The sequence below is a fragment of the Mauremys reevesii genome, linkage group 2 (assembly GCF_016161935.1).
Source record: "Mauremys reevesii isolate NIE-2019 linkage group 2, ASM1616193v1, whole genome shotgun sequence".
NCBI lineage: Eukaryota > Metazoa > Chordata > Testudines > Geoemydidae > Mauremys > Mauremys reevesii.
Window position 1 is genome coordinate 167,412,611 of NC_052624.1, and position 25,823 is coordinate 167,438,433.

General features: G+C 43.4%; 1 protein-coding gene across 4 annotated transcripts in view; it reads left to right on the top strand.

Moving 5' to 3' along the window:
* Nucleotides 1-318: 318 nt before the first annotated feature.
* Nucleotides 319-25,823, top strand: part of ZCCHC2 (zinc finger CCHC-type containing 2) — an 81,086-nt gene continuing 55,581 nt past the window's right edge. The window contains exons 1-3 of one of the 4 annotated variants that reach the window (XM_039523257.1): nucleotides 319-1,478; nucleotides 14,559-14,667; nucleotides 23,855-23,931. In XM_039523257.1, coding sequence (XP_039379191.1) covers nucleotides 651-1,478; nucleotides 14,559-14,667; nucleotides 23,855-23,931 — 1,014 coding nt within the window. In that variant the 5' untranslated portion in view covers nucleotides 319-650. The remainder of the gene's footprint in view (nucleotides 1,479-14,558; nucleotides 14,668-23,854; nucleotides 23,932-25,823) is intronic. The other 3 variants (XM_039523256.1, XM_039523254.1, XM_039523255.1) reach the window with 3 other exon arrangements.

The window sequence follows — 25,823 nt, forward strand, 5'->3', positions numbered from 1 at the left end:
GAGCAGTTCAGCGTGCACATGAACAATCACGAACGCAGCCCGGCATTGAGGCCAGGAGCGCTGTTCCCTAGTGACACGCTCCTGGGGCTCCTCTCCCCAGGCAGCCTGGGGTTCTTGCATACCAGGAACAGGCTTCCTGGCTACGGCCGGGGTTTCATGCCCTGGTCTGTAACACACCCCTGCGTGCAGCAGGGACGGGGCTGGAGCAGCGGCGTGACCCGCCCTCCCCACCGCCTGGCTGCAGCGAGACCCCGCCCCGGGCTCTTTCAACTGAAACGCGGGGCCTGTTTAGGACCCGGCGGAATCCGGGCGGGGGAGGTCGTAGAAAGGAGCCGACTGACGTAAGCGGCAGGCCACCAAGCTGCCCGCTGATAGGCGGATACCGGGCGTTCCGCTCTTCGCCCCGCCCCGCCAGCCCCCAGCCCGTGCTTAGTCCGCGCCGGCGAGTGGCGGAGAGAACAGCGCCCGGGCCTCGCACCGCGCACGCACTGAGGCGGGGGCGCGCCGGGAACCGACACGTTCCGCCCCGCGCCGCGCGCCCAGGGCAGCAGCAGCAGCAGCATGAGCGGCTCCTCCGGGCGCGCCAGCCGCTGAGCCGCGCCCGCCGCCGCCGGGGCCTCTCGGATGCTCGAGGCCCCTCCGGGCTGAGGATGCTGAAGATGAAGCTGCCGCTGAAACAGACGAGCCACCGGGCGGAGGAGGCGGCGGGGCTGGGGCTGAAGGAGCCCGGCAGCCGGGACTGTCACCTCCAGCTGCAGCAGGTGCCCCGGCCACCTCTCCGAGGCGGGGCGTCGGCGGGGTGCGGGCGGGAGCGGCCCAGCCAGCTGCCTGGCTTGGGCCCGGGACCTGGGCCGCCGCCGGCTGCTGCCGCGGGCGTGGCGGCCTCCCGCACGGACAAGGAGACGGTGTACGAGTGGTTCGGCCTAGTGCTGGGCTCGGCGCAGCGGCTGGAGTTCATGGTGGGGCTGCTGGACTTGTGCAACCCGCTGGAGCTGCGCTTCCTGGGCTCCTGCCTGGAGGACCTGGCCCGCAAGGACTACCACTGCCTGCGCGACGCCGAGGCCAAGGCCAACGGGCTCAGCGACCCCGGGCAGCTGGGAGACTTCCGAGACCCGGCCGTGCGCTCCAAGCTCATCGTCTACCTGGCGCTGCTGGGCTCCGAGAACCGAGAGGCCGCTGCCCGCCTCCACTGCCTGCTGCCCCAGGTGGACTCCGTCCTGAAGAGCTGCGGGGCTCGCGTGCGGGAGGAGGATGGGCCCGAGGAGGACATGGAAGGGCCTGGAGAAAACGGCCAGGCCCTCCCTGTTGAGAGTCTGGGCTTCGGGGCGCAGGAGGAGCTACTGTTGCTGTTCACCATGGCCTCTCTGCACCCCGCCTTTTCCTTCCACCAGCGGGTCACCCTGCGGGAGCACCTGGAGCGGCTGCGGAGGGCCCTTTTTGGGGACCAGGAGGAGGATGCCTTCGGCCCTGCAGCTCAGGTACCAAAACTCCCACCCTAGTTTCCAGACAGCGTCCTATTCCCCCCCTTCCTATGTGCTGTCTTGGGCTCTTCTCTCCCTTCTGCCATCATCCCAGATGGTGAAGCTGCGTCTTCTCCCATCCTAATCTCCATGCTGCTATGTGGGAGGCCCTCACTCTCCCCATCTTCTGGTTGCTGCTGTAGGAATTTCCCCTTGTGACCTAATAATGCCCGAAGGTGGTTCTGGGAGGAAAGGGGATTCTCCCTGGTAGCTGTATTCAGAGCTGACTGCAGCATATACTAACTAGTAGGGGGCAAAACAGCACTAGTGCAGTCCAACGAGCTCTTTATACACCCAGCCTGGAGCATTAAAGTCTCCACCATGAATTATACTTATGATCCACATAAGCTGTGGCTAATAATATCTAAACCTTTGGCCTGCTTTTGAAAAGGCTACTGCTAGAGGAGATTGCGGATAGTCTCTAGTGATACGTCCAGTATGTTGTAGAAACTGAATGTCCAAATGCCAATGTGAATGTTGGCAAGAGATCTGGCTTTTTAGTGGGACAGCGGGTTCTGTGTTAGACTCAGACACTTGAATTTGCAGGGATCAGGGGTATAAAACCATGTCTATGTTGGAGACTATGCAGGTGTAGCTATGCTGGGAGAATACCATAGTGTAGCTGCACCCTATGCCCATGGTGAGGGTTTTGCTGTCAGTGTAGAAACACCATTTTCCCAAACAAAATTGTCTACATTGACAAAAGTAGTTTTGCCTTGACATAGCTGCATCTATCCTATGGGTTATGTTGGCATGGCTATGTCATTTGGGGTTGTGGCTTTTTCACACTCCTGACTGAGATAATTATGTCAACCTAACTTGTAGACCAAGCCGAAGACTGGCCTCTGGACATCAACATTGTGTAAGTTATGTTAGGCATGGATAGTGATCATTTTACTATGTGAGCAAATGAAAATGTCAAAACTAGAACATGTGTTCAAAGTGGATAGCTTAGATTCCTAGATGGGACACTTGTTGCTGCATTGATGGTTATTTCTGGTAATAAAGCCTTTCATTTAATGGCACAAGTCATCTTTTCATAAGAATCAGCTATTGTGAAACTCAGAATTTCACTAGGTACCCTTAATTTATGCTCTGTGTTCTTGAATATTTTTAAAAATGTTTGTTACAATTTCCCCTTATTTATCTGACAGTGCCATCTTTTTATGGGTCTACAGCTTTTGGTCTCCAGATGGCTCCTGGCTTAAGAGGAACAAAGGGTGTGGGGAGCATTTCTTTGCAACATGTTCCATGTATAGAAATGATCTTATGTTAGTTTTTTCACTGTAGGAGTAATGAAATATTAAGGTGTTTCATGACTACCTATGACACCATCAGTATACAGCCACCTCTGGGATAAGAAGGCAGCAGTCAGGCAAAAAACTCTTTCATGGCATACTGAACAAAAGAGAATAAGGACACCAAAGCCAACTAACTCTTATGCAATGTGTCTTGGGATATTTAAGGACCAGACGGGCATCAATTTTTAAGATTTCATACATCTTAAGTAAACACTCAACTCTGGCTTTAAATTATTCAGTTGGCAGGTCAGCAGCAGAGAGTGGATGTTCTGATGCTGAAATCTTAATGATGAATTCACGTAAGCCGTAAAATAAAGTAGGGAAGACGAGGTTTGTCTTATTTTGACGAATTCATTTGCATCAAGTCTGCCTATAACAAAGACCTGCCAGGATTCACTTTGTGGGGGGAGAGGATTATGGTAAGTTAGCTGGCAACTCTTTCTGTTGGATGTGAGTGCTGGTAAGTAGGCATATATTTTTCCCAACTGAAATTAGAAGATAAGTAAACAGTTATATAGACTAGGTGATGTGCCACAGATGGCACTAGAGGCTTAACCAGAGTATTAAGTTAGGGTTCTTATTCACAAGGGCCGAAGTCCACAACAGTGCCTAGACACCTAAACACTAGACTAGGGTGCTCAAGTTTCAGTTTTGGCTCCACAGCTACAAAACTCCTGGCAAACCATGTAGGTGCTTATGTTTCTGCCTTTGGGCATTCATGCTGTGTGTGTCTTTGCCCCCACACTGAATGTCCAGATGCCTGTTTCCCAGCCTATGTCCCAGAGTGATTCACAAACCTGGCAAAGATAGGGGTGTTTGCTGGCCTGAGTGGTTTGTAGGACTTGATCTAGTAGGCATGCTTGAGGCTGCCTAGCAGATTGGGTCCCATTCAAAATGTGGCCACTGGAGAAGGTGATATTGGTGATGCCCACCTTTTATAACTCTTAGTTCAATGGTTAGAGCACTCAGCTGAGATGTCGGAGACCCAGATTCAATTCCCCCCTCTGTTGCAGGGGGAGAGAGCATTTGAAGAGGGATATCCCACCTCTGAGTGCTCTAACTGAGCTTTCGGATAGTTGAGGGTCCCTCAGTCTTCCTCGTGTTGAAGCCATTCCACAGTGGATAAAGAATGAGCAATTGGAGCATGGGGACTGGACCCTGGGTCTCCCATCTCTGAGGTGGATACCCTAATCCCTGATGTAGTCACTTTTGACGTGTGTGCTCTGTTTAATATTCAAGTACACCTCTACCTCGATATAACGCTGTCCTTGGGAGCCAAAAAATCTTACTGCATTATAGGTGAAACCGTGTTATATTGAACTTGCTTTGATCCACTGGAGTGCACAGCCTTGCCCCCTCGTAGCACTGCTTTACTGCGTTGTATCCAAATTCATGTTATATTGGGTAACGTTATATCAAGGTAGCGGTGTATTTATCCATAGTAGATCCTTTGTTGGGCCAGAGACAATTCATTGTATAGGGACCTGGGCACCTAACTTGGCTTTGTGATCATTATGTTCCCATGATTCTCTTGGGGCCTTAGATGCTGTGATGCTCAGCATTGTAATGTTCAAGTCCCTTTGTGGAGTGTATCCATGGAGGCTATTCTGTATGACTGTTTAGCTTAAAAGCTATAGTTAAAAAGCCCCCACTTTGCATAGTCTATTCATATAAACCATCCTACCTAGAATGCAGTGATAGCCAAATCAGCTTGGCTCATCCTACAGGTCACTTTTTTTAGCCTACACAGCACTGAAGTTCTGCATCACCGTTCCCTAACAATTTTTATCATAAATACTACAGAGCACTTCCTGGGATTGGCTGTCTGGGAAAAGTGGGTGGATGGACCTTACCTAAAAATGCTGTCAGTTCCCAATCAAATAGCTTGCAATTAAACCAGGGGAAGCAGTGTGATTGGAGACACTGGTCTGCCATTGATTTGCTGTGTGGCTTTGAGCAAGTAACTTGACCTGTAGGTGCCAGTTTACAAATGGGAGGTAAATACCCTTTGTATCTCACAGGGGAGTCATAGGTTTGTCTGTGCACCTCTTCTAGTAGGTGAGGTGCTAATTAGTGAAAACGTAAGGGAACATGTGCGTGCTTGATTTTTATAAGCTCCAGGGGGTAGCATTTCCAGTAGTTTGTGCAGGGAGTTTCTAGAGTTAGTTCCTGCCAATTAGTTCCACTGCTGCAGCCATTCAGCTTGTCAGTTACACGTGGGAGCCCCAGTGGCGGCAGGTGTTTTACCTCTGATCCTTTGTCCTAGGGGTGGAAAGCTACATCCATGATCTGTCCAAAACTAATTAAACTAAAACTAGTTCCCCCATGATTACAAGGGCAGACATCTCGGTGGTGGTGGGTGGGGGGCTAGCAGTACCAGAGCGGGAAAGCGTAGACCTTTCAGTTGCCACACAGTGGGAGGACCCGCCAAGGGACAGGAACCTGCTGTCTGAGGAGGGGTGCTGGGAGGAGCCCGATCTTTACCACCCGGCTGCCCTACAGAGGCGATGCCTGTGGGGTAGGGTGGCCGCGTCTGAGGCAGGGAAGGACCTTCTACCTGTGGGGAAGGAGGTGACGGGGGGGGGGAATGCTTCCTTCTCCTGTGTGTGGAGGGGGCACCCTTTTGCCTCCCGCCCCGTGTCTCTGTGGAGGAGTTTCGCGCTGCCCTGTCGCCGGGGGAGGGGCGGGGGCGCAGAGTAAATCGGTGACTAACGGTCGTTGTGGCTTCCCGCCCCGATTCAAAATGGCGGCCGCGGAACCGACGCTCCCTGTCACGTGACTTCGGGCCTGCCCTGGGGGCGGAGTCTCCATTCATTACATAACGAGCGAGATGGGTCTGGCTAATTCTGATGGGGCCCGGCCTCTCGCGCGCTTGCCGTTTGCGCCCTGCGGGGATGTGGGAGGGAGCAGTGAGAACGTTGCGGCAGAGGGAGCCGGCCGTTGGGATTGGGGCACGCGGCCAGCCAATGGGAGGGCGCAGTGTCGGCGCGTGCAGGTCGGTTTTTCGGGGTGAGGAGAGCGACCGTGAGTCGCGAGGCGGGGACAAGCTCTAAGGGGAGTTCGCGGGCTTAAAGCCGAGAACCTGCACCGCCCCCTCCGGGGACTGCGTCATAGACTAGCCGGGGGCGGGCGGCTGGGCGGAGCCCCCAGCTCTGCGGTCCGTTGTCGCCGGGTCTCCCCTGAGTCCCGCGTGTCACCATCGTGCCCCGGTGGCGTGGAGGGGAGCAGCCGTGCAGCAGGGACTGCGTCTAAAGCTCTGATCCCGCCCGGAGGCGGGGAGTCTCCAGCTATCGGGCGTACAGCAAGTGCAACGGGGTCTGTTCCCTTTGTCTCCCAAGCGCCTCGTCCCACCCGCTGTAAGTTGTCTCCCTCGATCATCTCCGTGTGTGCAGAGCCCTGTAAGTGTAGCAGGCTGCAGGAGAGCCTCTCCTAACCTGAGTCATGCTCACTGGTATCTAAGTCACCAACGATATCTAAGCATAGAAATACGGACAGCCCCCAAGGACTACAATAGCAATCATTCAGCGTCCCAACAGGAATCAAATTTTGTTGTCCTAATAGATAAGAGGTTTTGAAATGAAACTTTGTATTTTAGGTTGGCAGAATTTAATTTTTATTTTTGTATAGTTTTGAGAGATAATGTCAGCACTTATTTGAAAGCATTTTTATATTGTTTTATATTTTCACAATTGCAGGAAATTGTGGATGGTCAGACAATTATGTAATGACTGTAGACATTGACATTCAAACGGTTAAAGCTTTGTTACTATTAACACAGAGATTGTATATTTTGACATGTGATACTGACAAAGTATATATCCTTGTCAAACATCAGTATTACTGAGGTTCTTGGTTTGAGAAGTACTTTTGACATAGAGTACAATGAAAATACTTTGTTGCTCATTCTGATCTTCTCTGTGTAGGTTCTTGTACCTTCTTATACCTCACTTCTTACGTTTGTCAGTGAAGAAAGTGAGGGATAACTTTACACTGCAAAATTAGCCTATAGAAATCACTACCATAGGTAAAACTGAGCTGAGTAGCTGAACAGAGTTTTAAAAAACTGGTATATTTAGAAAATATATGCATCATTATCCCTGTAAGCCTATTTTATTAGAAGCTAAAAGTTAAAATTATTAAAACCTCCTATATGTTAATCTTGTAATATCAGTCTTACTGGCAAACAATAGGACAAATGGTAGTGAGAACTTATCATATATGTACTGTATCAACCAGTTTTCTAGAACAAGATGGATAGATCAGTCATCACATTTCTTAACTTCCATTTATAGCTTGAGATGAGACTAGCTCCTCAACTTTCTCTTCCTTGACTTCTCAGGTTTTGAATAAATTAGTATAAGTGAAGGCAGTTCAGTCAAAAACACTTTTAATAAAAATATTTCTCTTATAATGCTTTTTGTCAGTGATCTCAAAGTGCTTCAGTGTACAGTAACTCTTCATTTAATGTTGTCCTGCTTAACGTTGTTTCAATGTTGTGTCCCTGCTCAATTAGGGAACATGCTCGTTTAAAGTTGTGCAATGCTCCCTTATAATGTCGTTTGGCTGACTGCTTGTAAGATTCTGTGGAAGAGCAGCAACTTTACAAGGAAGCATTGCACAAGTTCCGCTTCTCCACCTCCTCCCCCTCCTTCCCAGCTTTTCCCCCACTGCCAAACAGCTGTTCAGTGGTGCTTAGGATTTTCTGATGCAGGGCTTCTCCGCTCCTCCCCCTCCTTCCCAGCACTTTGTGCTTAGGACTTTCTGGGAGGGAAGGGCAGGAGCAGGGAAGGGCTGTGTCTCCGCTCTTCCCCCCCCTCCCTCCCAGAAAGTCCTAAGCCTCACCAAACAACTGTTTGGGATGTGGCGTGCTGGAGAGGAGGTGGAGTGGGGGTGGGAAGAGGTGGCTCCGAGGGAACAGGAAGAGGAGGGCCTGGAGCATTCCTGGCGAAGTCCGAGCCTGTTCTTCTCCAGGGAAGCTGCTGCTGCAAAGGTGCTTCCTAGCGTCCTTGCCTGCAGTGGGGTGATGCCTGTGTGGGGTAAGCCAGGGGCACTTCCCAGCCACAGTACAGTACTGTACATAATGCCTTTTGTCTGCCCCCAAAAAATTTCCTTGGAACCTAACCCCCCGCATTTACATTAAATCTTATGGGGAAAATTGGATTCATTTAACTTTGTTTCACTTTAAGTTTTTTAAAGAAAAAATTAAACCTAGAGCAGACTATTGACAAAAGAATGTTTATGTAAGTTTCATTAAAAGGCAGAGTAGTTCACTAAATATAAATGAATGTAATGTGGGCCAACCTGTAATACTGCAGGCATAAACATACAAGATGGGAACAGTAGTAATTTCATAGTTAAGGTTATAATCAGCTTTTATTAAGCTAAATTTCGATCCCTTTTCCTGCTAATGCCTCAGAAAACCTGTTTAACTCTCTTGCATTTTGGTCTCCTTCCAAGTGACACCTTACAAAGTTGAGGTTTTCATTTTGTTGGCATACTGTATTTTAAAAACTTTGTCTGAAAACTTGTTCTTGTTGAGAGCAGCCTCTTATAAAGCTAGTAAGCATGGGGGTTATATTTGGAATAGCTTGCAATGCATTTGCCGTCTGAGGATTCAAGCTTAATATTGTCAGCCTTATGGCATTTGAATTCCACAGGCCTAGTCTGTGGACTTGAAAGTCTGGAAAAGAACCAGTCAATCTGAATTTGCTCTGATTTTGATTCTTTGCAGTTCATGCCTGTAGCTATAGCAGGGATACAATTATTTTTTTGTAAAGATCCAAATTTCTTGGTCAAGGTATAGTCAATGTCCAGACTCTAGAGGAAAAGGGGGGCGGGGGGATAAGTAAATACAAAGATTTTGAGGTCCTTTTCAAACTTGAGGATAAATAAACTCAAAGGCTGGATTTATGGTTGAAGCATGGAGGGACATGAGAAATCTGAGTTCAGGCCAGGCTCTGCAACAGGTTCTGTGCATGGGGTAAGTCATTTAATCTCTGCCATGGTTCCCTACCTGCAAAAGGGAAATAATACTTCCTTTTTCTTGCCTGTTTAGACTGTAAGCTCTTTGGGGCAAGGACTGTATTTTATGTATACAGCATTTAATACAACACATTGGTTGGGTTTTCAAGGTGCTGTAATTCATAGTCAAAAATGAATGTTTTCTTCAGCTACTAAGAATTACCTAATACGCATTCATTCAAGAAACTGCAAATAATGGATTATTTCAATGTTTTAATTGCAAAACATAGCTTGTCAAAAATTCAGTTAGTGTTGTGTGGAATCCCAACTCTATGTATTAATGCCCATAATCTATCCAATAAAATTTTACATTTATCTATTTTTACAATATAGACCACAAACTCCATACTTTACATACCATTCTACAAAAACACCTGTTGCTATCACTATCATACATCAAATTGAGTAACAAAACATAGGGTTTATTTAATGGAACTTTCAACTAACCTTGGCTGTGAATTGACCATTCAAATTAATTTTAGCAAATATTGAGCTATTCCTCTTCAGACAATGTTTTTTTCAGGACCTAAAACAACCATTTCAGCACCTTGACGTGATATAATAGAAATAATTCTAACTAGCATATATTGTAAGTAAGGCTTAGTCTAGATTCTTGAATATTTAATCAGGATTGATTAATGACAGTACTAGAACTAAGATTGTTTAGTTAAATAGAACTTATTTAATATCCTAGTACTCTGATAGGTGCTATGATTAGCTGGCTTAAGGAACCACTTTCAGAAAATTCCTGTAAATCAACTTGTAAACAAACGAATGGTTTCTATTTACAGATTATTTTGCTTAACAACTTATGGCAAAACACAACACCGTTTCTGTGGCTAATCTTCAGTGACTTATAAGAAAGCAAGATACTAGTGCTTAATTGTCTTAGAATCTAAGGGAGTTTTTTGTTTTGAGAGAGTAAAAAACAACCCAGTTGCCACCATGCTGCACATACAGTTGATGTATACTGCCAGACACACCTACTTAGGTACTTATCACTTGTATATCTTCTGAAGCAGGTTTAAATTGGAAGACTAGAAAGGTCAGTGTGCTACTGACACTCTTATTTCTTGAAATGTTTTTGTGTAGTCTATTGACTTTACATTTCAGGCAAACTAGTATATTTTTGCCTAATATAGTTTCTTACATACTGGAGTGCAAAAACACCATGGCTCTTTCATGGTGACCCTGACCCATGTGCTTGTGGAAAAGAGCACTGCTTCTGGATAATAGTCCTCAGGCTCTATGAAGGAGCTAATGGTCTCTCGGGGGGTTAGGGGGGAGGGAGATAGGTCAGTACCAAACTGAATGTGGTACCTGTTGGGAAACAGACTGTACATCTTAGTAAATCGCTTTACGTAGAGTAGTGTTGAGTGTATGGTGATTATAAAAAAAAAAAAAAAACCAAGTAGACAGTAAAGAAGGTGAGTAGTCTGGCTTGAGTTGCTCTGTTTCAACAAGGGGTAAGAAATGAAAATGGAATACAGAGAGGTTGGGTAAGTGACTAATGTAGATAGACTAATGAGAACAATGTAGCCTTTCCCCTCCACAAAACTTGTATTACTTCCAAAACACTGGTAAGCTAATATGAGTACTTGTGTTTAAAAAAGGTCTTGTAGACAGTATGGGGCTCCACTGATGGACAGCAGAAAAGGTTTCAGAGAGCAGTGGTAGACTGGCCATATCTCAAACCCTTGCAGCTATGGAGTTCCCAGAATTAAACCATTGTCAGATACACTAAGGCCTTGTCTACACTACTGCAGTAAGTAGACCTAAGTCACGCTATTCCAGCTATGTGAATAATGTAGCTGGAGTCAACATAGCTTAGGTCGACTTACTGCAGTGTCTACATCACACTGTGTCAACGGGAAATGCTCTCCAGTTGACTTACCTCAATCTTCTTGTTCCGGTGGAGTACTGGAATCGACCAGAGAGCACACTCTGCAGTAGATTTAGCAGGTCTTCACTATGCCCACTAAATTGACACACACACACCCCCGCATTGATCACAGCAGCATTGATCCCTGGTAAGTGTAGACATGGCCTCAGTTTCTTTCGTACTGGCTCAGATAGAGACCAGGTGTTTTCAATGAGGACATGAGTATTTCCTCTCCCTTTAGGGTCTGGTTTTCCTGTCACATGCCCCTAGTTGTATACAGGGTCTTAAGTCCTTTTTATGCTGTCAGCAGAGACTGGAGCTTGTAAAGGATAAGCTAAGAGCTGTGGTGGTGACCACCTATGAGTTCCCTATCTCCTGTGTTACCTTTCCCCGATCTTTAACTCCCATCCTCTTTCTTATGCTGCAGTGAGTTGTGGAGCTGAAAGCTTGTTTAAAAAAATTTCTCATCTCTTTTTCTATTCAAGAGATGTTAAAGCATTAAAAATCAAAACAATACAAGCTAATTCTTCAAATAGCTGTATTTTAAGAAAAAGAGCAAACTGTCAGACTTTGGTTTTAAGTATGCCTCAGGTTAGACTGTATTAAGGGAGTATGTTGTAGTATATTTTATCACAAATTTTAATGTGTGAATATCTTGGGTCTGACATGTAAGCAGAAAGCCAGTTCCTACTCTTGTTTGTTTGTTTGTTTTAGGTCAATTTTAGAAAATGCTGTTAAATGCAGAAAGTACAGCTTTCTAAAATGAATGGTGCTATAGCTTTTCACTAAAGCTCATGGTTGTAAAGTAATGAGTTTATTTTATTATAGGAAACCACATATTAGACAGCTCTTCCAAAATGTTAATATAGAGTCATTCTGCTGCATGTGGTAGAGCTAACTTTTATATCTACTTTTTGTATCTGACAAGGCATTTGGCTAGAGCTTAAACAGGGCCTAGTTAAAAATTTTCTGGCAGCTGCATTGATCTTTTGAAAGTTGAGTCCAGGCCTTTGGTTGGATCACAGTAAGGCACTTTCACTGTCTGCCAAAATACACGCTAAAAATAGTCAGTTCAAATAGCTTGTTCAACTGCATCCATAGTTCTTGCGCTACCAATTTCACATCTGTGAAGGACTGTGAAATAAGCCCTTCCCTGCAAAATCGGATCTTCCCCTGGTTGCTGGGAGCACCCCAGTGAGGTGGCTCCTACTTGCAAGTCCTAGTTGGGCTCAGGAGGGAGAGGATTTGTCCTTCCTGTGCACAGCTGGTCTCACTCTCAAGGGGAGATCAGACCCACCTCTCCCATTGCTGCATGAAGCTCCAGCCCTGGAGGTTCCTACAGCTGGAGGAGATTTGTGGAGATGGGTAGGATATTCCCCTGCTCTTAGCTGTGAGTTCCTGCTGGGATGGGGAGGGATAGGACATGGCAGCTGGGGGGTGGGAGGAGATCAGACCCACTTGTAGGTACTTTTTGGGTTGGGACCCCCAGGGTTACAACACTGTGAAATTTCAGATGTAATCAGCTGAAAATGTGAAATTGACTAATTTAAAAACCCTCTAGCTGTGAAATTGATCAAAATGTTTAGTGTCTGAGAGTCTCTCAAAATACTTCTATCTATCCAAAATATTTTTATTTCTAATTGTAGAAAAATTGCAAATAATAAAGCTGTTAAAACGCCAATTAGTTCAAATACTCATATTGTGATCAGAATTTATTTTAAATCTCAGCAGGCTGAAATGATGGGTATTTATCAGAGGAATGGGCTATGGATTTCAGCTGAATGATTAAGTATCTGTCCAAAGCATTTTAATGTTCAGAAGACTCTCAGTTTTTTCCTATTAATAGGGAAGTCATAAGTTTGAAAACTGAGATGTTCCTCAAAGCCTAATGAAGCCCACCAAAAACAGTCCAAATGTAACAATAGTACATTGGTTTAAATAAACACTTTGAGTTTCTGTGCCTCTTAAATTCTGTGCAAGACAGGAGGAGGGATGCCTATGGTAGCTTTAACCCACCTTTGTGCTTTTCTGATTCTGGACTGCTTAGCAGCCCTTGACATTACTGACAGCCATTGTGGGGTGGGGCTGTCTAAATTACTCAGCTTGTCCCTGTCTGCTTGTGGGCCGTGGCACTGCATGGACCCTTGCTTTTGCTCCACTCCTGACATGCATGCCTCCTTTTGAAATATGCATGAATGGGTCCTTACAAGACCACTTTGTGTTTTGGGCAAATCCTCTTCTGGATGAATCTCACATTTTTAATATTCCTTTACACCACTGTGGTCCTTTCTGCCTGCATAAAGAGGCCATGGCAGGGTGCGCATCTTGCTCTTTGTATACATAGTGCATATAAAACTGTGAAATTTGTAGTGGGAGACTTCATTGTCTGCCTCTGACCGAAGGCTGAAGGAAACATGATTCTACACACCTATTTTCCCTGGCCTGTAGTATATATTTGATCTTCACTCTTTGTGCTCTGCTTATCTGAAGTGGTGGTAACATACCTTAGGAGATCTTTATTTTGACAACTGCAAAGAAAGCCAAAACAGACTTTGAGTGTGATCAGTATCCTATGCATTTGAAAACGTGGATTTGGGGATATGTGTAAAATCAGAACTGGAGATGGAAAGTAATTATATTTAGCAGGAATTCAGTCTGCAGGGATGAAGGAGCAGAGGTAGCAGCATCCAGGCTTGGGGGTAGGGGAAATATATCTTGTGAATAATCAGCATTTCAAAGCTCCTTACAGCTGATCACTCAGTCTTCTGACTTTCCTGTGTGAATGGCAATTGGAGTGCAACTCTGAATATTAATATCAGTTCAGCATGTTGGGCTTTAACACAATGCATCTTTGGTTCCCTTAAAATGTATTCTGGAGTTGAATTCTCAGGTACCTCACTTCCAGTATCTCAAAATATAAGAAAGCTATCTCAGGATTTTGTAAAAAGATTACCCTGATAGGGGGTCAACATGTTGCTTCCACCAGGAGCACAACAAACTTAGCACAGTTAAGAACACTTAAAAAAAAAAATAATGTGAAAATGACCCTTCCAGACCTTTTTGAAGTATTTCTATTCCAGTAAGCTTCTTTTATCCAAGAACAAATTGAAAAGACAAGACTTGTGATGTGCATGACAACAGATGCTCAGACTTCTATGCTACAGTGAAATGGCCAATCTCAAACTTACTGCACAGTCTTTCCAGATGCCATACTTGACATTTGATAGTCCCTTTGTTCAGTTCACTTGCCCTAGTTACTGTGTTATTTGAGGCATACAGGTGTTTTATCTCCTAGTTTTAGGATGACTTGGGCAACTGAGCTGTATACATATTTTAGTAGCAAAATCATAACAAAGTAGTATGCGAGGAGTGTTTATACACTTGTATTTGAGAGAGTGCTCAGAATTAAGTGAACAAATTACTTAAATCTGCTGCTATGGTTAATGCTAATCTATCACTTATGGTAATTATTACATTTTGCCAAGGTTTTTTGAGAGAGACTAGTGATCTTGAGTGCCCAACTTAAGACATCTTAAAGGAATCTGACTTTCAGAGGCTGTGGGGGCGGGAAAAAGTCCTTTTGAAAATGTTTTGTGTTGAGCACCTGGAAAATTGAGGTACACTGTCACTAGTCACTTCTTAAAGTCTCAGTCTTTGTCAATAGCATGTACTGTGCACCTGTAGGAAAAGATAAATTGCTTGCTTGCTTGGTTGTGTTTTTCTGTTGACAGCAACCTCTCAGATTTACAAAATTTGGCCTGCATAATTTCAGGTGTTTTTTTTGAGAATATGTATTGTTTAAAGGAACTTCTCTATTTTTCTTCCCCCATATAGAATGACTTTTCCCATAATGACTGCATGCCAAGTAATGAGAACAGTTTGGATCACATCACACCACCTCATGATGGACTTTCGATGGCCTCTCATAGACTTCAGCGGGAAGGTATGTAAATAAAATTGTTTAGAAGTTTTTGGTATTCTTTGCAGGTTAAATTTAACCTAGTGTTATGGGACTCCTGTGTCTTACTCCTCACTCAACTGAGGAATTGACTGCTCCCTAAGTGTAGCTGCTTCTGGACCAGATACACAGTACTCTCCAATCTGGTATGAGCAGAATGACAGGATTGTATAATTCTAGTTAGTTTCCTACTGCAGATATCAGAATGGATAGAGATTAATTGCTGGTGGGTCAAGAAATAAGCTTCCCCTGAAGCAGAGATGGTGTATTGGGAGGAGGAAAATAAACTTAACATGAACTGACTTTATCCACAGTATTGGTTGCTATAGTGATGCAAAACATTTTGTGAATTGAGATGTCGATACTGTGAAGTAGTGAATTGTTACTTGCTTGGTTCACTCCTTTTACCTAAGACTCATAGACTTTAAGGTCAGAAGGGACCATCATGATAATTTAATACAGGGGTGGCCAAACTGTGGTTCATGAGCCACATGTTGCTCTTTTACAGTTAAAGTGCAGTTCACAGAGCCTCACCCCACCCCCCATTCTCCACCTATCAGACGGGTGGAGCTTGGGGCTTCTGCCCTGTGGTGGGTCTAGTGGCTTCTGCTCAGTGGGGTGGTGGGTCTAAGGGCTTCAGCCCTTGCAGGAGGAACCTGCCAGGGCTTACGGCTTCAGCCCCACTCTTTCTGAAGCTATGAACACTGGCAGGTGCCTCCCATGGGGCTGAAGCCCGAAGCCCCAAGCCCCCTACCCTGCTGCAGGGCAGAAGCTCCGAGTAGGTGACCACGGCTCTCAAACTTCTAAAGATTATTACATGTGGCTCGGAGGACCAGTAAGTTTGGCCACCCCGATCTAGTCTTACCTCCTGCACATTGCAGGCCATGGAACCTCACCCACCCACTCCTGTAGTAGACTCTCAATCTCTGGCTGAGTTACCGAAGTTCTCAAATCATGATTTAAAGACTTAAAGTTAGAGAATCCACCAGTTACAGTAATTTAAACCTACAAGTGACACATGCCCCATGCTGCAGAGGAAGATGAAAAGCCCCAGGGTTTCTGCCAATCTGACATGGGGAAAATCCCTTCCTTGCCCCAAATATGGTGATCAATTAGATGCTGAGGCTGTGGGCAGGACCCATCAGACATACACCTGGGAAATAATACTCAGACCCTTCTCATCTAGTGTCCAATCACTGGCTGCTGCTAGCAGTTGCAGATCAGATACATGTCATTGTAGGTGGTCCCATCATACCACCATACCAAAGACTTGTCAAGCTCAGTCTTGAAGCCAGTTAAGTTTTTTCCTCCCACTGCTCCCCTTGGAAGCCTGTTCCAGAGTTTCACTCCCCTGATCGTAAGAAACCTTCATCTAATTTCAAGCCTAAACTTATTTATGGCCAGTTTTATATCCATTTGTTCTTGTGTCCACATTGGCACTCTACTTTAACCCCCCACTCCCTCTCCTTCCCCCTTTTTTTATCCCTCTGATGTATTTCTAGAGAGCGGTCCTATCTTCCCTCAGTTTTCTTTTAGTTTGGCTAAATATAAGTCAAGCTCTTTGAGTCTCCTCTCGTAAGGTAGGTTTTCCATTCTTACGATCATCTTTGTGGGCCTTTTCTGCCTCTGTTCCAGTTTGCATTCATTTTTCCCTAAACATAGGAGACCAGATCAGGTCTCACTAGTGCCTTGTATAACTTACAAATGTAGATTATTTTTTTAATTATTTTTGTTTACATAACTGCACTTAAAAAAACAAAACAAAAACCTGTAAAACTTTTTAAAGCCTACAAGTCCACTCAGTCTCCTACTTATTCAGCTAAGACAAACAATTTATGGGAGATAATGCTGCCTACTTCTTATTAACAATGTCACCTGAAAGTGAGAACAGGCATTCACATGGCACTTTTGTAGCCGGCATTGCAAAGTAAATACGTTTTTTACATTGTTTTATGTATGAGTGCAGTTATGTTTAAAAAAATAAATAAATCCTACATTTAAGTTGCACTTTCAGGATAAAGAGATTGCACTACAGTACTTATATGAGGTGAATTGAAAAATACTATTTCTTTTGTTTTTTACATTCAAAATACTTGTAAGCAAAAATAATATAAAGCAAGCACTGTACACTTTGTCTTCTGTTGTAATTGAAATCAATATATTTGAAAATGTAGAAAACATCCAAAAAGATTTAAATAAATGGTATTCTATTGTTTAGCAGTGCAATTAAATCTGCTATTAATCATGACTATTTTTTAATCTCGTGATTAACTTCTTTAATTGTTTGACAGCCCTTCTGCTTTCTCTTACAAAATTTGTTTCAAGACTTGTATATAATAAAGGTAAAACTAACAGTTCTGTAGTATTCCTGATCACTCCTCTCTTTCTCTCTCTTCCCCCCCCCCCCCTCCCCCCGGCCCTTAAAAATAGGAACTATATTAGCAATTCTCCAGTCATGGGGCATGACACTACCACCCATACTCGTTTACAGATTACAGATTTATTAAAAATCCTTGCTATTGGTCTTGTAATTTCATGTTCCGGTTCCTTTTAATATTCTTGGATAGAAATTATCTGCGTTCCGCCCCCTCCCACTTAGTCACATTAAGTTGTTTCTTTTGACTTCCACCTAAAATGTGGTAATTTCTACTTCCATATTCTTGTTCAGTAGCCACCCTACCACTACCCCTAAGCTCTTCATTACCCTTGTTAAAAACTGAGGCAAAGTATTTGTTTTAGATGTTGGGCCATTCCTACGTGATTTTTAATCTCTTCCCCATCCTCCGCGCTTAGCGGTCCCACTGCTGCTTTGATTTGTTTTCTTCTTTGTATGACTATAGAACCTTTTATTGTTTTTAATTTCCTTTGCAAGATCCAACCCTACTTGGCTTTTGGCATTTTTCACTTTCTGATCTCTAATAGGAATCTTTCCCTACTGATCCATGCCATCTTTCATTCCTTGTAGGCTGTCTGCTTTGGTAAAAATAACCTGTTAAAGATGCTTGCTCTCGTCCAGCTTGGTCTGGAACCTTTCCGTATGAATTTTTTCCCCTTGCTTGGGATGCAGGCTTCAGTAATTCTAAGCCTCCTCCACATTTAGATCCTTGAGTTCTTTAGTTCAGTCCACTTCCCTAACTAGTTCATTTTAAGTGTGCCCCTTTTAAATCAAGGACCCTAGTTGCTGATCTACTTTTGTTTCTTTCCATTTGGTTTAAACTGAATGAGGTCACTTGAACTGATTGTAGGGGACAACCTTGGTTCTTTTGTGAGGTCCTCATTACTCACCAAAACCAAATCTAAAATGGCATTCCCCCTTGTTAGTTCAGAAACTATTGGAAAAAATCTGTCAGCTATCACATCCAGGAAAATCTGGGCCCTACTATTATTAGTAGCACTTGTCCTCCAATCTACATCTGGGAAGTTAATCTTCCATAATCACACAATTCTTAGTACTGTTTATTTCATTAAAAACATTAGAGGTCTCCATATACGAATCGGATCCTATGAGTATCATACCCAAGTACTATCCTTGGGGAAGAAAGCTACCAGAGGTTCCACTAAGTGATTTTGACCCAAACAGGCTGTTATCCATTCCATCATTTCTAATGTCTTTGCAGTCTACCTCATCATTAATATACAGTGCAACTCCTTCACCTTTGTATTTATTTCTATCTTTCCTGAACAGCACATACCCTTCAATACTCAAGTCATGACTACTATTCCATGATGTTTGTTATCCCTACGATACTTGGTTTCACTTCCTGCACCAGTAGTTCTGGTTCCTCTATTTTGCTCTCCAGACTCCTTGTATTGGCGTACAAAAATCATACACCACTACCCCGCTATAATGCAGTCATGGGGAGCCAAAAATCCCTACCGTGTTATAGCTGAAACCCTGTTATATCGGGGTAGGGGCAGCAGGGCTCTGGTAGTGATTTAAAGAGCTCCGGGCTCTAGCTGCTGCGGGGAGCCCCAGGCCCTTTAAATCGTTGCTGGAGCCCCACTGCCACAGCCCTGGGGTAGCGGTGGCAGGGCTCCGGTGGGATTTAAAGGGGCCAGGGCTCCCAGCAGCAGCTGGAGCCCTGGACCCTTTAAAGCACCGCCGGAGCCCGACTGCTACCGCGCTATATGTGAACCCGTGTTATATCGGGTCACATTATAGTGGGGTAGAGGTGTACTTGTTTCTGCTTGACTTCGCCCAGATTCCTCACCCAATTGGGTACAGTCATTCTACTGCCAGTACTGCTTAGCTTCACTGGCATTGGCACTAACAGTCAGGTATCTTTCCTCTTAATGTCCATTCTCCTACCCATTGCTGTTCCTGTCTCCATTGCTGTATCCTCTTACTTGGTTTTCTCCTCCTCCTGCTCAATGTTATAATCAGGTGTGGCAATTACATGAGGGTTTTATTTGGAATGTTTTTAGCTTAACAAAATACGTAAATGGGAATGAGTCTTCTGCTTTTCTTTACAACTCCAGTTTGGAGTTTTAAAAGTGTAGTAGTGAAATACTGAAGAAAATGAGTCGCACTTGACTACCATCATTGAAAACTAGACAAACTATTACTCTATTGCATTCCTCATTAAAAATGCCCTCTTTGCTTAGGGAGTATGTATATATAGATACTCCGGGGGTAATTCTGCAACAAAAACTAAATTCTGTGCACAATACTTTAAAATTCTCCATATTTTATTTGTCAATGCAATATAATCCTGCCAGTTGCAATTATTTTGGTAAATTATTTAAACTACAATACAATGGATGGAGAATGGGATTGTAGGGAATTGGAGGAAATATCCAAACCCCCTTTGTCTAATAGTAACGTAGCTAGGTTTGACCCTTTATTTCTAGTTTATTAGTCAACAAATTATATGCAGCCATATGCTCAGTATTACATCATAGGCAACTGGAGAGCAAGTGAAGCCTGGGGAATCAAACTCACAATTTATATCGGCTGCCGACCATTTTCAGAAAGGTTAGTAGTAGACAGTTCATACAGCACATTTTGATCAGAAAATTTTTCAGTCCAAAAAATTAGACCAGTTCTAATCACTGAAGCACCATAAGCATTTATATGGTCATACTGTCTTTTACAATAAGGCTCCTTTATACCTCTCTGGCAATGTAAAGGAGCCTTAAAACTTTTACACATTTTATGCTCCTGGGGGGGGGACACTAAGAATAGGAACAAATCACTAATAGTGGGACCAACTAAGTAGTCAGGCTGCTACGTTATATTCTGCCTGAGAGTACAGAGCCTGCCTCCAAACACCCCAAAGCCCGTCCATGCCAGACATGCTGCAATAGTGAGCCAGAAGGACAGAGTCTCTCTTGTTCATTCAATTGCATGCCTGCCCAGTCCCACCCCCTGGCATTAACTGATGTCTCCCCACGAACGTCAGCCCTCTCCCACCCCCCACGCTGATTTACGTCTTCACCGGCTGCTCTGAGCAGTGGTGCAGAATTCATCCAGGAGTGTGTAGTGCATCTTCCAGGTGGGATCGCTGAGTAGAGTTCAGGTAACTTGGAAACTTGTGGCAATCATATCTTATCCAGTAAACCCCAGTTCTTCTCATATAGATGACTTCAGAACTCTGTTTTCAAGCAAGCTGTAAAATATATTTTTGTTCCTGTATGTATAACTCAAAAGGCAAAGCAACACTGCAAGATGGGGTAATTAGACTGTAGGGAAGTTGAGTTTGGAGGAAAGAACTAAGGCATAACTATCTTCATATTACAAAAACATCTCAGAAGTCCTGTCTTGGGTTTGAAGCCCCATTGTGCTAACCACTATAAGCGGTTAGAAATTGACTGGGAAAACAAGAGATTTTAGCTTCTAGACTTGGTTCTGGTACGTAATTTGATTGTAGCTAAGTGTTTAAAACGATGTTTAGAATGATGGTAAGCTGTAGAACGCACACATGCATACTAAGTTGACATTCAGCATGAATATGTATTGTGTACAGAATGAGTCTGAGCTATGTATGAACCATTATCTTAGCCAGTGTTACTTAATTTAACTAGATGACCAATCCATCCACTTACTTAAACTCTTAAAAACACTGACTCTGGAAGAAAAGTCTATTTAAAAACATAAATAAAAAAGCAACATAGGAAATTACAAAACTAAGTCTTTATTTCAGAAACACTTAGAGGCTGCTGAGAGGTAACTACAATGTCATCAATCAGAGCACTAACAATCTAAAGCATTGAAAAGCAAGAAAATGACTAGTAAAGGACATTACACATCTTACACTGCCTACATAATAAATACATCATAGTTATTCCTTAAATATTATAAATATTTCAACACAAGTCTTAAATAGCCTAAAATAAAATACTAGTTTCTTTTTCAAGATTAATATCATAAATGTGCACACACATAGTTAGGATCAGCCTCAAATACTAGTCGGCATACTTTCCCTACTAAATCATAAACGCATGGTGAAATGTCATAATTACATGTACATCATTATCAAATGATTTTAAGAATGTAAACCAAGAATTCTTCTGTCTGTATGCAAACGTTAACTGGTATTTCCCATTTAACCATAACTCTTAAGGACCCTCCATGGGCCAGACTCAAGGTATTTATGCAATGCATATTTCTTTATAATTAAAAACAATGCATTTGTTAACATAGGCAGTTGAAGATTTTGCAAGGTTAACTGTTCTGTTATCTTTAAGTTCTTGAGCAGACTTAACTTTTGAAACGTTTTTGTTTAATTTTTGGGCTAACTTAAATGTCTATGTATTAGTGGGTAGGGTCACTTTTTTTCCCTCTTGTTACTTTGAAAACAAGTTGCTCTCACAATTTAAAAAAAACACACACAACTGGGAAATGACATTTAAAATTCCTAGCTATAAAAGATACTCTGTTTATGGTTTGGAAACTAAGTATTTCAGGAGTTGTGGGATTATAGGATTTCAGGTTTGTGTAGTTGCTTATTCCAGTTTATCCAAGATTCAGTTACTAATTTAGCTGTTTAAGTCTGGAACTGGCATTTACAAATTGATGTCTAACCTACTGAAACTTTTAAATTTAAATGCAGTATGAGCAGAAGCTGTACAAGTTATATAAGGTGATAATATTGCAGCTGATTTGGCAAGAATGAATAACCCTATTCTAATGAATATATGCAAGGAGGTTAATTAAGATTCCTTATCTCTGAATTACCTAACATTTTAACAATTTCAACCTTAATTTTTTCAGTGATGAAATAACAAGCTTGCTACTTAATAAATTAAAAAAAAAAGTGAGCAGAACAAGAGAATCTCCAGCAGACAGAATTGTACAAAAGATCCACGTCTTTCCTTCTTCAAGGTCGCTGATACAAATGCTAATGTTGTGACCTTACTTAACTTATGAGGTCTGTCAAGATCAGCCCATGGTTGTAAGGAAATGGATTCTTTATATTGATACATACTTGGGGCATGTCATGCTATGTCCCAAAATCACTTTTATTAGGTCGACTTACTGCCAGGGCAGGAATTACTGCAGTGGCTGATGTCTCCACTACCCTCCTTTTTTGTCAGTGGTGTGCATCCTCACTAGACGCGCTTCCACCAACTGAAGAGAGGCAGTATGGGAGCCTGAGAGCCAGAGCTCTCAGCCCTGCACAGCTTCATGCTGGGAGCCCAGTTGCTGCCTGGACTTCTCGCCTCCCAGCATAGAGCTGTGAAATTGAAAAGACACTTACATCCACTTTTGTATAACGCAGTGTCTACACCAGGGGTCAGCAACCTTTCAGAAGTGGTGTGCCGAGTCTTCATTTATTCACTCTAATTTAAAGTTTTGCGTGCCAGTAATACATTTTAAGGTTTTTAGGTCTCTTTCGATAAGTCTGTAATATACAACAATAGTTTAGTTATATGTAAAATAAATAAGGTTTTTAAAATGTTTAAGAAGCTTCACTTAAAATTAAATTAAAATGGAGAGTCCCCCGGACTGGTGGCCAGGACCCGGGCAGTGTGAGTGCCACTGAAAATCAGCTTGCATGCTGCCTTTGGCATGCATGCCATAGGTTGCCTACCCCTGGTCTACAAATACACTGTGTCTCCTTAACTACACTGACATAAGCGCTATGCCTCACATGGAGGTGGAGTAGTTACACTCTACGTCGGCGGGATGAGGCTGTATTGTGTACATGGACATAATTAGGTCAATGTAAACTGCCCTATGTCGACCTAATTGTAGCATTGACCAGGCCTTAGAGAAACCAGATAAGAGGAGCCTCTCAGCTTCATAACAGCTTTATACAGAATCTTTCTTACAAGTTACATCCTGAAAAACACCGATTCAAGTTTTGAGTAGTAGTTGAAGTCTACAACACCACATCTCCTTAACAAGTATCAGCAAGGAGTGCCCCCTTTTTCTCGGGTGTGGGAGACCATGTGGAGGGTTCAGAGGGTGTATAGAGCCTGTAGCCCACCCTCTCCAATGCAATGTAGTGAAACTGCCCCGGCCTGTTACTGGGTCTGTCTGGGTGCTGGAACTATTATTCTCAATCTCTTCAGCTCTTTTTTCAGTAATTCTGCGTATGAACAAGTTCAAAATCTGCCAATATAATATAGTACTTCTCTCTTCCAGTAGTCTCACCATCCTTCTCTCCTCCCCACCCCTTTTCTGTTCATTGACTTGTTCATGCTGTCATACGTCTATCAGTATTCTACATGTTACCTCTCTTCTCGCTTTGACTTACAAACCCTGCCTTCTGTTTAGTGGGCCCTATTTCTTGACTCCTGCAAAATGGGACTGCAAGGCACAGGAGTTGACTGTTTTCAGTTAGCTGCACGGAAACATTTTGCTATAAATGCATGATTTATTTTACAATATTATTTTAAGGCTTTCTCTTCACTGACAGTAATTACTGGATTGACTGTGTAAGGTTTTATGCCCACATCTCTAATATAGTATAATACATCTGGACAGAAATACACAAAATGGTGGCAATCAGTATTGAGAATCTGGTTTTGAAGAGTGGTTTTCAGACCAAAGAAACTTATTTCCTTGAGCAGCAGGATCTTGAGCTTCTGCTCCTATTTGCCCAAGAAAAAGTAACTGGCAGCGAGGATGCATGATTCTCTGATGTGGTGATGCTGTCATAACAGATAAATACATTTTCAAACCAGACCTTTACCTAATACAACAAATTGTTGTTTTTTCTTTCAGCTGTACACATTGAGAAGATAACACTGAAAGGAGTACCAAGAAAAAGGGCTGACAAACATTTGGAGTACACCTTCAAAGTAAGCAAATAACAGCTGGCTTTTAAAAGTACATCTTTTTAATATGAAGTTAACACCGCTTTGGGATATACAAATTGTTTTTAAAGTACTAGTGTTTAGTGAGATTTCTCTCCCAACTAGTTCTTTTAAAGTGGTGTCTAGTATTCTAAGACACATGCTCTTTGCCTCCTTCATTAAGGTATGGCGCAAATGCTGCCTGTACTACCAGGCCTGAGGTTTGAAGATACAACATACTGAGCACCAGTTAGGCCTCTTCTAAATGTAGTGTGTGTTACTCCAGAGGGATGATATACCTGAAAATCTTGGCCTCTTTGGGTCTAACCCAGATTTGGAGAGCTGCATGCTTGTGATAATTCTAAAACAGAGTACTAGTAAAATATTTAATACTAAAACTGTTTAATTACTTAGTAAAAATACCGAATAGGTGTCCTGAGGTTTTGTCTCTGCAGCTGCCAGTAGTATGGAAGTCAGGGAGGCGTTCAAGGCCATGTGGCCCTTTTATAACTATATTCTGAATGTTTGGTACTACTAAAAGGTGGCCCTGACAAGCACTGCTTTCTGGAACGTCTACCTGGTGCATCCCACAAGCATGAGAATATCCAGAGACAATGATCTGATGGTTACCAGGGGTTGGGGGTTGATTACAGAAATGAGTAGTGCTTTGCTACTAGTTCAGAAAAAGAGCTTTTTATACTGAAGTGCATTAAGTTAGACCAGTGGTCCCCAACCTTTTCGTCTGGCAGGCGCCAGACAAAGGACCGTGGCGGCGGTGGAACATCCGCCGAAACGCCCCTGAATTTCTGCTGCATTTTGGCAAAGACGCTGCTTGTCAGCAGCAAGCGGCGTCATCGAGAGGCGTCACCGCCGAAATGCCGCAGAAATTTGGCGGCATTTCAGCGGATGCTCCACTGCCGGCCAAGACGCGGGCGCATTTAGCCCCGTGGGCACTGCATTGGGGACCCCTGAGTTAGACTACTAATACTGTGTATCCGTGAATTCTGTAAACTGGTGCTACTTTGACTAAATGAGGACAACTTACAGTTTGTCCCTAGTCAATGCTATGTAATGTGGCCAAGTACATAAGGCACTGGATTGGGACTCAGAAGGCTTGGGTTTGATTCCTTTCCCCATCTGTAAAATGTGGTGGTGATACTAATCTTTTGCAAAGCATTTTGAGATCTGTTAATAAAGTGCTATATAAAAGCAAGGTATTTCAGCATCTAACCTTATGGGCCACTGACAAGTAGACATGAAAATGTACAGTAACAATATTCCCAGGCAAAAACTTAAGTTTGGAGCTAAAGTTTTTAAAAAAAAAAAAAATCTCACTTGTGTTTTGGGGGGACAGAAAACCATAATGTTGTAGAGCATGTTAATTTAGAATTTAGTCTGCAAAATGTATAACACACTGCAGATGCACAGGTTGTTATTATTGAAGCAATCTTAACCGGTGTAAAAGTGGCTCTCTGAGAACAACCAGAAACTTGGGCTATGTCTGTTTCAGCTGGGAGCAAGCCTCCCTGCCCAGTAGACAGACTTGTGCTCTCTACTTGAGTTAGCATGCTAAAAATAGTAGGTTGGACACTGCGGCATGGGCAGCTGCTTGAGCTAACCACCAGAGTCCAACTCTGCCTACCCCTCTGGATCTGAGCTCTGATAGCTAGACCAAACTACTGCCTGTGCCACAATATCCACACTAGCAGTCGGCCCCACCATGTTATGCAATGGACCTTTGACAAAATTACTGTACTTAGTGATGGACATGCCATTCAATTTTTTAAAAAAAATTACTGCAGATGTCAACATTTTTACTGCAGAGACGTGTGTCCATGTACAGACATGTTGCTGACCCCTGCACCCACTGCTACTTCTAACACACTAGTTGAGCAAAG